A 15,385-nucleotide genomic window follows, 5' to 3' on the forward strand; every position below is an offset into this window, starting at 1 on the left:
ATCCATATGACAGCCTACTATGGAAGCATGTGGAAGACATTTGATGCTGGAATAGCTCAATATGGCATGCAATTTTCCCCCTCACAATGATCAATCTCGATTTTTATTCTGTTATAACATCACTTTTAATAATAAGGTTGAGATAGACCTGAATGCTTTTCTAATCCTGTACCATCTAACACACAATCGTTTTTTGTCCTCAATAATTATGACTGAGTTATTCAATAATGTTGCATTTGGACATTTATTGTCGTTAATTAGTTTTGTCTTTAGAATAATGAAGTTTGATCTAAAGTTAAAGTTCTGTTACTGCTTTGAAGACCTCATGACCTTGTGTTGACCATAGGTTAAGATTATATGCAAGTCCTCTGTCTGTTATTGGTCCTTGAACGCTCCAGTCATTCCGGGGGTCATCCCTTGAGGCTGCTCTGTTTACAGTCGGCCCTGAACTTGTGCGTAAAAGCTAGTTTGTTTTTCTATAGGTCCGCTGTTGGACGCGGTGTGTCCGGCTGATGATAGGGGCACCTGTTTGCTGCTCCAACTGTGGGAGCCCATGGGGGAGCTGCAAAGTGGAAGTGACTGCACTGATTGCACTGGATGGGAAAGCGAGAAGAAATCGCCAACCTCTGAACATCAACGCGTCATATAATGTTTCATCGGACGCCCCTCCCCCTGTCTCGTTTTCTCCCCTCACTCAACCTCTCTCCTTTGACTCACAGCGGCGGCTCACCACTGGCGCACGGACCGTGGAGGAGGAGACGGGCAGAAGATGGCTGACTTGGCCGGGCACCGCGAGCCCTCGGCGGCATCACCAACGTCACATGGGCCGCTTAAACGCTGCGAGATCCCCGCTGTCTGGCGACTGTAAACAGCTGCTGCTTCTGTTACCCTCCTCCTCCCGTCCCTCCTCACCGCAAATATTGACAGAAGAAGTATCAGAGAGAAAACATGGCAGAGATGGAAAAAGAGGGCAGACCTCCGGAAAATAAGCGCAGCCGAAAACCAGCTCACCCGGTGAAAAGGGAAATAAACGAGGAGATGAAGGTAAACCCAAAGGGGCTAGTCCAGCTGCATGTGCACAGGGGCGCGTGGAGGCAGTGGTTAGAGCTCGCGTGTTGAAACCTCCATGGAAATTTAGGATACTCTCAAATGTAATTGACTGGATGATTGTCCAACTTGGATCGCATGGTTACAATAAGTTAAGTGCTGTGCCAGGGCCGGCTGCGCGCACTGCCAGCGCCACCTTGCACAATGGATGCGGCACCCATTCACTGCTCCTGTAGTAAGTTTTGAATCAACGGAGATGCCCGTGTGCCTTTCTGATGCGTTGTGCCTCGATTTCTCCGTTGAAGCGTCTTTTGGCTTGCCCAGAGGACGATCGCCTTGTGGAAAATCCTGTGCGTCAGTGAAGGCGTCAACATCGCTCGTACTACAGCAATACTATAAATACAATCGTAGCGGCACATGACTAGCAGCTAATCCATAATTAGTCAAAATCAATTGAGGAACACTCGTCTGCGCGTGATGCTTTGTGGAAATGCGTGCCTGTGTTTGTGTCTGTTACGCAGCTGCCCAGAGGCTCAGTCCAGATGTGCGTCTGTCAGCTTTACGCACACGACACGAGCACATTGTCTTCCGTTGTTTTCAACGAGCGCTGTTTAATTCTTGTGCTTTTAATTTCTCCTGCGGATATGGACGTATGAACAGGGTTTGGTGTGTCTGATTTCAGAAACTAGTGGCATTTGAGCGCGAGGCTGCTGCTGCGAGCGCTTTGTCTCTGTACCCTCATTGTTTGTACACATTTTGAGGGATTCCGATCAGACACTGTTCATGTCTGAGTATGTTACTTACCAAATTTACATTCATTGTTAGTGCTCGCTATGCGAAAAGTTATTATCATTATATTTGCATAAAATCTGTTTAATGTAGAAGTTAAGGTGCAGGCATTCTCTGAGTCCAGAGGCAACCTTTGTCGAAATGAGAGCTTTTGTACTTAGGCATCCAAACTACCAATCAGCCGTTCATGTGTTGCTCTACTATGTTGTCAAAACATGTGTTTTAACAAGAACTCTTCCTGATTATCTTTTAATGTAAGTGAACATATGCCCATTGGGGGTAATATATAATGTGTTGTGAAGACACTCCAAATGTCTGGTCCCGGGGGAACACAAGAGGGTGAAGAAATTAAGCTCCATTCATTTGCCTGTAGTTATTCTATATGGACTGGAGGAAGTAAAAGCAAATAGTTAATATAATATAATATGGTAATATCAAATGTATCTGTAAATCAATCTTGTACTGTGTAGAACAGAATAATGGCCGACTTAATTCAGTATCAGTTTGTTTCTTTTAAGTGAGTTATGTTAAAATGCATGGATTCCGTATCCCCAATATTTTATTTTGTATTAGCATTGCAAATTTCACTGAATTTATAGCTACCAATTGCACATTTGAATTCAAATAGGTTTAAGTGGAAAAGGGAATTTTATAAAATTAAGAATGTTTAAGTGAATTGCCCAACTTCTGAAGATTGTTCATAATCTTCTTTCAACAAGGTTAAAGTTGATCTACAAATCGCATTAGGTGAAGTTACATTCAAAAGATGTGGTTTGGTGTTTGGTGCGTATCTACAGACAGTGTTTAATAGCAGCAGCCTTCAGAAGGTTGAATCAATGTAACAACCTGGATATCAAGTTTGCTCTAAAATTCAATGTTGCATCTTCAATATTTCAAACTAAAGAGCAAGGCAAAGTTTCTCAGATACACAATGCACCCTTGTTAGTTGTCATATAGCACAAACCCGTCTAAAGTGAGTCCTGTAAGAGTAGCCGCGGTGAGTAATCAGGATAGGAGCAGTGGGCACACAGGAGGCTGCACAGTGGTCTCAGGAACAGGGAGAAAGGAATGTATACAGCAGTGGGCTGGTTAAGCTGTAAAAAACTGTAACCCGAGTGTGTGCGCTGGATCAAATATCAAGGAAAGTGAAGGGGAATGAAAGCAGAGGAGAGAGAGACTAGTGGAAAGGCGGAGGAGAGCGGGAGGATGGAGGGAAGGCGAAGGGAAAGTTGGCGTGTGGATTGGGGAATTTTATCACGGTGTTCTGTGACCTGCTCTGGTTTCTGGCCACAAGCGATCCAGTTTCCACCATCATCATTACCACAGCCCTGGCGGCGTGTGGGCTCTGACTGCAGGGAACAACAGGCATCTCTGTCCGTGTATTTTCATCATTAGCAGCTGTAGAGCCAGCTGGAGTTACACTTAAAGCTTGTTTACCCTTCAGAATCAGAGAGGGGACTACGACCATTTCTACAACTGCGGACATGATACGGCTGGGGTTTATGAGTCACACAAAAGTACAGTCAACTCATCTTCTTATGGGGTTTGAATAATAGAGCGCCACTACCACTGTTGCTTTGAAACAGTTTGATGTTTAGGTTCAGGAGGTTTTACATATCGACGCATTGTTAAATCACTTGTACTTTCCTAATGACCTTCCAGTTGCCGTCCCCAAAGTATATTATGGGTTTGATTACCAGATCAACTCACAGTCATTCTTCTTAAAGTTACATCTCCCCTGTGCTGTCCTTTCTATGTGATCTTGCATGATCTTACCATCATCCAAAGACATGCAATGGGTGCAATTCTATTTTACCCATACAAGGTGAGAGAAAGTCTGTGTTCGGTCTGACCGTGGGTCTTGGCCACTGCAAAGATGTGCTCTGCCTAACGGCCAAAAGTTGTCACTTGTCACCTGCACCTGACAGAAGACGCACGTTATTGACAAACTAAGTAATAAGTTAGCTTGCTCTTCCAAGTCAGTGATAGTGAGGGTTGTTTAGAAGGGCATCTGTCTCAAAAGCAATGTAAAACCTTACAAAACCATAGCTGGCTATTAAACAATGTTGTTGCATGCTATTATAAGTGCGAATGTATTCTTAGGCGCAATTCAGTTGACCTTTGGTTCAGTTACAAGCCTCTGATACCTTTTGAGGTGAACAAAAATATAAAGTGATTTGTGTGAATGGCCAGATGAAAAGCCCGGGTAGCCAGTGTTGCGTTTGTAGCTGTCTCTGCACCTCTGACGCCTCTTCCTCAGTAACTAAAGCAGAGCCAAAGTTGGCAGTGGCACTTTGATGATGGGCCAGGCAGGATTAGGTTACTCTCTTAATAATACTCCCACTTTCTTCTGTGGTATAGGTGACACAGAGGACAGTGTGGCACAGAGGGGAGCTGTGTTTTTGTCTCAGCTTTAGATACATCCGACTTCTTAAGGACTTCTTCAAGCAAGCTCCATAAACATATAGAACCCTGTTTTATAGAGTCAGCGGTTTATTTTGCATTTTAACGACATGCAGACACAGATTTTTAGACTTTTACAGAGAGTGACTTTGTGTAATAGTACTTTTTAAAAGTTTCTTTTGGTGTGAAAAGTTGTAGTAAAAGTAACAACAGAAGCCGGAGGCCAATAACAGTTCTAACGGCAGTATAACAGCAGGATACCAATAGTAATAGTAGAAGCTGTTGTATTGTTTATCTTCTCAGGCGCACGGTGGTACAGTGGTTAGCTCTCGTGCTTCCCAGATGGTTGCCTTGCAGTTTACCTCAGGGCAGCTGTGGCTACAATAGTAGCCACGAGTATGGCGTGAATGAATAATGACTACATTGTAGCACTTTAAGAAACTTGGTAATACAGACTTGTAAAGTGCAATACCAAGCCATTATTATTATTATTACTTCTCGTTAGAGCAGCAGTACCTGACATATTATAGGCTGTAATGCAGGTATGTGTTTGCATGGTCTATGTTTCAAATTTACCAAATTGTAAATTGTTAATTTTTTATATCAACCTGTCCAGGAACCACAGGTGTGAATTAGCATACACGATACAACCTGGCACCAAGCATCCTTCCTGTTATTTTAGTCAATGTATTCTTTTGTCTTATACAGGCCTATAATAAAAGTATATCAATATTTCTATATTAAAGTACTCATTTGGGTTACTTTTATTTACCATGACCTCTCTGCTCTTGGGCACAGGTCATGGCTCCCCTAAGTTTGTCTGTTTAAGCAACTTGACAGAACGGTAAACTTTTAGACATGGCAGGGAGAACTTTAAAATGTCTGGATCATGGTTAGTGTGATAATTGCTTGTCTCTGTGGGTGTCAGAGTGGTTCAGAACATCTCTCTGTGAAACTAACTTTAGCCGCGCTCAGGAAGTGCTACTAAATCTCACTTCCAGGGACCCCGGGGCTCTTCTGTCACTCAGCAGCGTTTAAGCACACGTTACTACTGCAAACATAAGCCAGCCTCATTACCATTTAACTCTATATAATATTAAAACAGAGGGGAAGAAAAACAGAAATGCTCGTTTACTTAGCTGTTCCTTTCTGCAGGTCATCACAGCAAATTATCTGTGCAGTCTGCAGTGATTTGAATGGTGACTTGGCATTTGAATGTGTTCTTCCTGACACAACTCTTTGTTTATCAGGGGTTGAGATCACAGAAAGTACATTTGTGCAAACTTCCTTTTGTTTGCTTCAATGATAACTGTGTAACACCACCTGAATGAGTAACTGTTTATTTACAGGCCCACGGTATTTTGCCAGTGCTGTATTATTTTATGATCATGGTACTGAAGAAGACAGGAGGTCCCCAAGCTGTAGATGTCGTCTTTTTATGATGAAGATTAATAGCATTCAAATTGATGAGAGTGACTGCTCATGTTAGAAGCTTTGTACAAAAAGTCAGATGTGTACACCAAGGTGGGGATTAATGCGTTAGGTTGGTGTGATGGAAGAGGATGCAAAGGAAAAGGGGAGAAATGTACACAAAAGTATACCAGACATGCAAAAAAAAAGAAAAAGAAAAAAAGAAATCTTATACCACATGATTTCACCATCAGTGATCTCTTTCCAAAGTGTTTGGGCAATGTGCTGATGTCGCAAGATACAATATCCTGAGCTGTGCCGTACTGTCTCAAATGTGCAAAGAGATACTTCGGTTGGATAAGTGGGTGTTTGTTTTGAACCTTGATTGCCACAGACACATTCATTTTATTTATGTGGGAGGACATTTAAAGCTGCTCCTCAGCTAAATGTATAGTGTATTGATTTTTCTTTAAGTTATTCTCTGTGTTTTATCTGATCAATTTAGTATAGAATAACAATCCGGTTTCTTTGTAATGTAGGAGCTTTAAAAAAAAAAAAATCTTGTCCATTGTATCACACTGAGAAAAAAGATCTTAAAGGGACTACATCCAAGTTGGTCATTTTATACTCACTACTGCCCCCTCAGGTCTTACATGCAACTGCAATTTCTATATTAAAGGGACTATTGGGAGTTTAAAAATGTTAAAAATGTTGTATTTTCCTCCCCCTACATTTTCCAACAATGTCCTTATGTGTAGAATGAGTCCAGACCTGTTCACCACAACTGCCTCTAAAATCCTGCACTGTCACTAAAAAAGGTGTTACTTCGGGTCCGAAGTGCCGTCATGCACGAGCTTAATATAGAAGGTGCAGTTACACATATGACCTGAGGTGACAGTAGTGAGTATAAAATGGCTAACTTGCGTCTAGCCCCTTTAAGCTCGTGCATGATGGCACGATCTTAAAGACCAAAATTAACAACCGAAATTAACAACTTTTTGAGTGACAGTGCAGGATTTAGAGGCAGTTGTGGTGAACAGTTCTGGGCTCATTCTACATATTAGGACATTGCTGGAACATGTAGGGGGAGGAAAATACATACTTTTAACATTTTTAAACTCTGTATATAGTCCCTTTAAAGTAGCTACATGCAAAAAAAAACCTATACAAACATACATCAAAAACTCACTGGGGCTCCATGGAACAGACTGAGTGGGCGACTGATGTGCTTATGAGACATTTTCAGGCTGGTGTACTGCAGAAGTCACCAACTCCTACTAGTACTACTACAGCTACAGTGGCTGCTACTTTTATGACATACGGTCAACGACACAAAAATTCCAATCCCTAAACTGTCCCTGTTCAAGCAAAACCCGATGCTCGAGCGTGGCACATTTTGGCTGGCCGCCCTCACAGCTCAAAACAGTTACTATGATATCACATCCTGAATGAAAACTAGCTACTGAAAATGTAAACATATTTTGGACGAGTGTGTTCAAGCACGGCATGTTTTCCACTTGAGACGAGCTGCCCTTTGCATCTCACTTCGGCCTTTCAAAGTTACTGGGCATTTATGCATAAACAAGCAGCCATTTAAGCGTTTCCCATAGTATACCAAACATTAAATAAAATGGAGGCATTTAAAGTTAGTGTCGAAGTCTGAGCTCAAGATGTCAGATGTGCCACAAACAAGTTTAAAGAACAGTGGCTTAAGTCATGGAGAGAGAGACTGCTGTTTTTGAAAATGTGGAATAAATGAATAAGTGTTTCTTTCAAAGTCGACGCAAAACAAACCAGCCAATGGGAAGCCGAGGTGGGTCATCTCCACGGCAACACTGTACCGTACATTACTGCACAGGGAAAGCGCTTGTCCTTGTGGGCCGGTAATATGACTCGGCAAGCTGTTGTTGTGTGTCAATTGACAAGCACGTTTACTTAAAGCTAAATCAGTCCACCTGGTGCGTTTAGAGCTGGGTTCAGACTGCGCCGCAAGGATGAGGGTTATGCTTTATGGAACGGATGCTTTATGTGAAGTGAGTCCCCCCTTCTCTAATGCAGCTGATGTGTTTCCATTTCCACGTGTTGTTACTTCACCGCAGCCCTTACATCTCTGGTCATTATAGCCGAAGTGCTGCTTTCCCTCACTTATTTGCATGATGCAGATGCTTTTTGAAAGTAATGGGCTTCTAACATAACCTTATAAAATGTATTTTGGTTAATTTCTTGTTTGTTTTTTGTAATATCCAACATGATCTTTGGTATTTCTTTTTGGCCTTCTTTATTATTATTATTAAATCAATTTGGTCAGAGGACAGGTCATTTTAATGAACACCCGAGACGCATACATGCCTCGCAGATTGTGGCCATGAGCTAGTTTGCATCCTTTATCGTTTATTCCTTTATTCGTTCACGGTCGCCCTCTCATTCACACACTTCAACGCATGTCAGCCATCTTGCCCAAAAACACTATGACAAAATGCTTTGGCCAGAACTGAAATTAAATCGGCAGCCTTATAATTGGTGGTCTGCCACTGAGCCACCCTAAGCTTACCGCACCAATCATGGTACTACGCAGGCCCGACGTTGCCTCTCAGATCAGACAAAGAGTGCTGCTGTGCTGGCCTTTATTTCTATTATGTGGAGTATTTGGAGAGATTCTTTGTCTATACCTAAAGCATGCTTTAATGATGACGCTTTGGTTTGTTGTATAATGTTTGTTGCAGAGTTTTGCTGAGAACACCATGAATGAGCTGCTGGGCTGGTATGGCTATGACAAGGTGGAGCTGCGAGATTCAGACCAACTGGACATCGAGACGCCACAGCACATCTCTGTACTCAAAGGTACAACGCTTCTCTGTTTATTATAGCACATCATCCTCAAATGTTAATCTTATACTGCTGTGATGCATATGTTATCAAATGTTGAAATTAGAATTAAGATATATACCAGGAATGCTAGTAAAAGAAATTACCGTTTAAAAACATGTAGTAAAAGTTCCTCATATTCTGTTGCTCAGCTGTGTCTTATTGTGCTGTGTCACTGCATTTTAATTTTCATTTAATTTTGCTCAATCTCTTCCAATTCAGAAAACTCATTGCCAAAATACCCCTGTTCCTCGGAGGGCGGTGGTGAATGCTCTCCTGATGGAGGCGCCAACAGTTCCCACTCCCAATCCGCCAACAGGAACGGACTAGAGGGCTCCATGGCAACGTCCTCCTCCGCCTCAGGCCCCAAGGAGCACAGCAGCCTGCCCATCATCATGCCCATGGTCCCTCCCCCACTCATCAAACCCCAAACAGGTAGGACACCACGGTTACGTATGAAAACGAACAGCAAGGTTTGGAGGATGAGATTTCCTGCTCGCCTGCTCTTGAAGAAAACACAGCTGTCACGTGGAGTGAAAGAGTATTTCTACACTATTGTTAAGTTATTACTATTAGTTATTGAATTATTTGTCCTCTTTAAATGGGTTAAATTATGATCATCCATCCCGGTGGCCTCTAATTGTTTTCAGGGTTTTTATTAGGTTTTCTGGATGAAATATTAAGTTAAAGGTGCATTATGCAACTTTTTATGTGAAAAAAACAAGTTTATATTTGTGTGTATTTGACCTTGTAGTGACCCAGCGGCTGTATGAGTGGTTAGCATGGAGCCTTTACTTTCTATCACGGTGGTCTGGAGGACGCTTCAGGATCAATTTATGGGGAGGTTTTCACTGCTGACGGAACCGCGCACCAGAAAACCTACAAAACAATTGATCATGGATCGACAGTAAATTGATCTTGATCAAAAGTAAAGGCACCATGCTGACCCCTCATACAGCCACTTGGTCACTACAAGGTAAATTACAAACAAATGTCAAGCTTTTTTTTTCCACATAAAAAGTTGCATAATGCACCCTTAAGTTAAGTTAAGTTATTACTTTATTAATCCCCGTAGGGAAATTAATTCTCTGCATAGGACCCATCCTGAATGCCACTCGGGGCAGCCTGTGAGAAACCTCAAAAACAATTGATACAGGCCACCAGGATGAAAATTTGGGTTAAAAAGTTACATAATCCATCTTTAAGGGATATATGCCTGTGAGTCTATTAAAAATAACTAAGTTTCACGTATTAGGCTACATTCCACCACTCTTCTATTCACAGCTGTTCTGCTTATACAGATTAAAGACCAGCTTACTTATTTAAAGAACCTTTTAGCTGGTGTTAATGTGGAAGTCTCTCTCTACATCCACCCAAAATAGACGGCTAATGAGCGTGCTACCTGCTGTACACCTTGTGTATCGCACCTGCCCAGTGTCAGTATTCCCACACAGACTCTCTGAGGGGAGAGTCTGCATCCCCCGGCCAGGATGTGCACTCATTATGCCTTTCCATGGTGCATGGTGAGGTTGGTACACCTCGGTTTGGCATCGCCGGAGAGCAGTCCCCACTGGCCCTTGTGAGGCGGGGAAACAGATGGTGCGGTCCCACTTAAAACCAGGCACAGACCCAGCACCATGCGCCACCTCCACCCAGTCGACGTCCTCCTTGATCCAACATAAGCTGAATTATTCATGCCTCCATCATGCACAAAATCCACAAAGGAGGTTGTGAGGTGCAGGTATGGTTGACGGAAGTATTTTGTGTGTCAGTGGCATAATTAGTGTTGATTTCCCCCAACATGCAGATGTTTGAAGACAGGCTTGATGAGGTGTCAGGAAGCAGGATAGTTTAGACATCTATTGATATTGTTAGAGAATAAAATTAAATCGCAATTTATCATATAGTTTTAACTGTGGCTCTCACACTTGCTCTGGGGCACTGAATGTTTTGGCTTGCATATCAGTATGAGGCTCAACTGAGGGTATTTATCTCTCTTCATGTGGAAGTATGGACAGACTTGAATGGTTAGGCTGGCTGCAATGTCTCGAGTTCATGTCTCCGGTTCCCGCACCGATGGCTAATAAACTTCCCCCTGCGTAAGACAGTATTTTTCATCTATCCTCACACAATCGTCTCTTCTCTAACACATATCTTATTTGTGTTTTGATTTCAAGCCAATTACCTTGGGAGAAATCAATTTCCGTTCCTGTTATTCACTTAAAATGGCAAAACATGTCCCATACGTTTTTCATTTCTTATAAAGTGATACATATGATTTCATTCAGTGGACTGGCTGAATGAGACTGGGAGCAGAGGACATGAAATATGCATGCAGGCTTTATAATGTGAATTTTAGGACCTCGGAGAGTTGTTCCCTTAATTGCGAGTTAGTTCATACTTAAAATGGGGCCGCGCTGTGGATCCATTAATCTGAACGAGGCCGGGGTATGATAAGGAGGTGAGCCGGGGTGAGCCCTCACACCAGCACCAGCTCATAATGTGATAATTGGGGGATAGCGCAGGAAATCTCGAAGGATCTCTCTTATTGCAACGCCACTAAAAGCCCACAGCTCATCACCGTTCACCACAGACGAGACACTCCAGTGGCACCCTGGGTCTGTTGGAAATCATTTGCTGCCCGCGCTGACCACACAAACACAGCGGCTACAAAGATTCAGTTGGGAGTTAAACAACAGCATATTGATTACAATGGTCCGCAGATCCGTCGGGACAATTAATTTACTGTAAGACCATAATCCCACACGAGATGTAGATAGAGGCATTGTGGATCTGAGCAGGATGCAAACACACGATGATGGAGGATGTTCCTTTTTATGCGATTTTGCTTCAGCCACTTATGTGTTGTAAAGCTTATCCTCTTACCGAGCCTGAACCGAGCGCATTTTCTCCAGTTTGGCATTACCCAAATCTAAAAGCTTCTTGACTGGAGAGCAACAGTATAATGCCTAATTTAAATCAATCAATCAATCAATCAATCAAAACTTTATTTATTGAGCGCTTTTCATACAAGGTTCTTGTGCAAAGTGCTTTACTGATTAAAGCAAAGATCTTAACTTTGTTGTCACATTGTCATCGCGCTTTTATAGCGTTTTTGTTTGTTCTTTGTCATGTTTTCGTCGTTTTTTGTTATTTTTTGTTTGTTTTTCCAAGCCTTTTTTCCTAGTGTTTTTGTCGTATTTTCGTCACATTTTTCGTCACGTTTTCGTCCTCATTTTCGTCGCGTTGAGTTGATTCTGGAGGAAATGCGTTCAGTTCAGGCAGGGCGGTGAGAGGTTGAAGCCCATAAATATCAACCTTGCCGGTCAGCCACGTCTTGTTTCTTTTTGAACGCAGATGCCCCTGCTGAAACCCTCTTCACAGCTAATCATTTTCATCATGAATAGACATTTCCTCTTAAATAACCCTGTATCGTTCAAACCAAACTTTGTAGCCTCAGTGGTTTGTGCTTTGTTAGTTGATTTGGCAGTTTCCAAGTCCTCTGTGCAGCTTTTACCTGCAAAAGCTGCCATGTTTGTTTTGATTTGATCGTGCATCCGCCTGTCAATCACATCCATCAGGGATAAAAGATGGCGTATTGAATTTGTTGCTTGCCCTTGCAGATCCAAGCCTTTCCAAAATTAAATTGGGTTAAATGCCTCTTCACACAATGGCCAGATTTTCCTTGCTGAACTTTGATATTGAAAATAGTTCCGGCGAATCCCATTAACATAGATTCCTTCATATTTCCTTTGCGTATGAGGTCAGATCTCTCTTGTGGTGTATATGAAATAATGTATTCATTTTCTTTGCTTTAGGCATGAAGCGGACATATTCTACTAATACATAATGTTCTCCAGTATAATGATGCCTATTAAGATGAGTCAAGCCAATGTACATTTTTATTGCACCGCAGAGGTTTTGTGGCTCAAACACAAAGTACATTTCACCAGGCCAATCTGAATTAGCAAGGTTCATGTCATCTGACCCCTCGCTAATGCCTCCATTTGTTGCATTCATGTGGAGCGCGCATACCTTAGCCTCTAATTTAACAGATGCCATTCTTACTTGGTTTGTGCTCCCGCTCGGACAATCAAAGTTATCCGCGTTTGAGCCACAAGGTCACGTGCGCTTATTATAGAATGCATTGGTGTTAATTAAAAATTCCAGTCGTTTTCCCCTCTGTGAAATAAAAGCACCTTGTTTGCCATTTTGGTGAATAGACTCTTAAGCATTGAAATCTAAATACCAGCATGGCTTGTGACTAATCCTTGTACTGTGCTCCAAGCCTGTGTCCGAAGATGAAAGGCAGAGCAAAACTAAAATTTCCATACACTTTTTTATTTTTCATTTTTTTCAGACGACGATGCCTCCAATGTCCAAATCATGTGCGCCTGGTGCCAGAAGGTCGGGGTCAAACGCTACTCGCTCAGCATGGGCAGCGAGCTGAAGAGCTTCTGCAGCGAGAAGTGCTTCGCCGCCTGCCGCCGCGCCTATTTCAAGAGGAACAAGGTAAGAAAACCACAAATCCCTGCAATGAATAAGACACTTCAACATCACAATGCAAATAAAGTGACAGTCCCCCTGGTTATAATTACTAAAAAGTCCCCCTCTCCAAAACACTTGTAAATTGAAAAGGGATCGCGGCACAAAAACACACATTTGCCACACTTGTTATTATACTGTCATTTCTGTCAGACGACTGCAGTTAAACAATTCTTTCTCTCTCTTGTACCAAAGCCGGGATATATAAAGAATTACATCGTGAGTATGCTGTGTTTTACTGTCCTGCTTGTCTGTCCCGGAGTCAGCTTTTCATTCAAGGCATAATCACGTTTTAAGCACAAAGCGATAGACAGAAAGACAGGGTGCACTTAGAGACTCTTCTTTTTTATATCAATTATTATGTTTTTTTTTGGCACCTTTTAAAGCATGAAAACTCAATTAAATATGTCTACCAGGCTGTGTATGTTTCATCCCATTGTATTGTACTAGATGTTAAGAAGATTCCCCATTTATGCAGACTTGGGGCTGGCACAACTAGTACTGTGGCATGTGTTATGACCAAATTACACAGACGGATATCATGTTTCTCTAATTAAGTTCCATTTGAGCCTTGTTTTGGTCCATGTTTAGTATTTTTCAAGGGTTTTGACACAATTTGAAAAGAATAATATTTAATATAAAACGTATTGAAATGGTTTCATAATAATGCTATAATATTGTCATTTATCAAATTTCACATTATTTTTCATCTCGTGCAGCACAACCTTTAAGCACATGTATTAGACATAATTGCTTTTAACATAAAGAAATGATCATCATTACTTAATTATACAGTATTAGTACAAGTACAGATTAGTAACAGCATGCTACATGGCATCCTGTGTAGATTGAAATTACATTTAATTAGGCAGACCACTTGACTCAGTCACTTTAAAGCATTCATTTTTAACTGTATTTTAAGACCATACCAGAGACAGTCTTCTCATTTTCTGTAATGGACACTTTGTTTTAGTATAACAGGCACTAGTGTATTCCCTGTAAATCTTTGGCATTGGCGATGACAGATAAATGTTAAAACATAAATAATAGTGTGTGAGTTTTGAGTGACGGCCTCGAATAGACGTCTTGTATTGACTGAAACGTTATCCCAGTATAAATCTACTCATGCATGCATAAACTTTTTGCCAATAAGATCTGTAGCCATAGGCATTACTGGAGGTCCATCATGCAAGTTACGAGATGCTCAGGAAATTTTTTTTTTAATGAACTGAATATCAAGAAACTGTTGTGTAGAAGTATTGTATTATATACTACGTACAGTATAGTTCAAATCTGGAGCACACAAAAATAGTTTTGAAATAATGACAATGAGGAGATACATCTGGAATTTTAGCAATGTTGCACTTGAAGGGAAACAGGATCGATTTTAAGGCGTCCTACTATAAATATATAAACATTGATCAAAACAATATAAATAAGGAGAGAAAAGAGCCTTGGAACAATTGAGGTAGCTGTCGGATCACTGCTGGTAAATAGATGTAACACTCTGTCATGTCCAAATACTTAAGCGATAACTGTATTTTACATTTACATCAGATTTCACAGGCTCATCCACTTATAGTTTTCTCCTCGTACATGGCGGACATGCTCTCCATCCGTCAGCACAATGCAACAACACACAACCTCAGTAACGCAGGCAACGGCTCGGATTCTGTATTTTGTCTGGCGCGCGCACATTCATGCAGGCCATTTGTGTAAGCGATACCCACATGTTTCCTTTCTCATGCACCCACAAGCTTGGCCACAACAACAGGGCCTGCAGCCTTCCTTTATCCAAACAGAAAAAAAAAAAAAAACTGTTATTAGCATGTACGTTGACATAGTGGGGCAGAGGGGAGAGGATCATGAGGCAGGGGGGTGGGCTTTGGCATCATGTTGCATGAAATATCTTCAGCTGCCTCATCCGTGAAACTTGATCCCCTCCTTGGGTGACTCGCTTTTTCACATATCCGCATAACTCTGTCCCACCAGATAGAGTGAAAGATGACTGATAGCTTAACTAGGGCTAATCGCCTTTTGCCTGTTTACTGAATGCTGTAAGCCTTAGCAGATTATTACATTTCTAGTGTTGCTAGTTTTAGCAGTCATCGCACGTTAAATGATCAAAATAAGGAAATTGCAAAGATGATTGTGTTAATAATGTCATCTGTAAACAACAAAATATATCGTCTTAGTTGCTAACCAGTAAACAAGGCAAGTGATCCTAGCTATTTATAATTCAGACGTCATGTTTATAATATGCTCTGTGGACTGAATATTAATTTTAAAACAAATCAAATCTAATCACAATACTTCTCTGGAAAAT

The 15,385-nt window shown here is 41.6% G+C and overlaps 1 protein-coding gene across 4 annotated transcripts in view; it reads left to right on the plus strand.

The window, feature by feature from the left end:
* The first annotated feature begins 214 nt into the window (after nt 1–214).
* Nucleotides 215–15,385, plus strand: part of sobpa (sine oculis binding protein homolog a) — a 28,202-nt gene continuing 13,031 nt past the window's right edge. For 2 of the 4 annotated variants that reach the window (XM_079573017.1, XM_079573019.1), the window contains exons 1-5: nt 215–1,044; nt 8,373–8,490; nt 8,737–8,949; nt 12,875–13,026; nt 13,255–13,278. In XM_079573017.1, the coding sequence (XP_079429143.1) occupies nt 949–1,044; nt 8,373–8,490; nt 8,737–8,949; nt 12,875–13,026; nt 13,255–13,278 (603 nt within the window). In that variant the 5' untranslated portion in view covers nt 215–948. The remainder of the gene's footprint in view (nt 1,045–8,372; nt 8,491–8,736; nt 8,950–12,874; nt 13,027–13,254; nt 13,279–15,385) is intronic. The other 2 variants (XM_079573018.1, XM_079573020.1) reach the window with 2 other exon arrangements.

This window comes from Gobius niger (genome assembly GCF_951799975.1).
Source record: "Gobius niger genome assembly, chromosome: 16".
NCBI classification, from domain to species: Eukaryota; Metazoa; Chordata; class Actinopteri; order Gobiiformes; family Gobiidae; genus Gobius; species Gobius niger.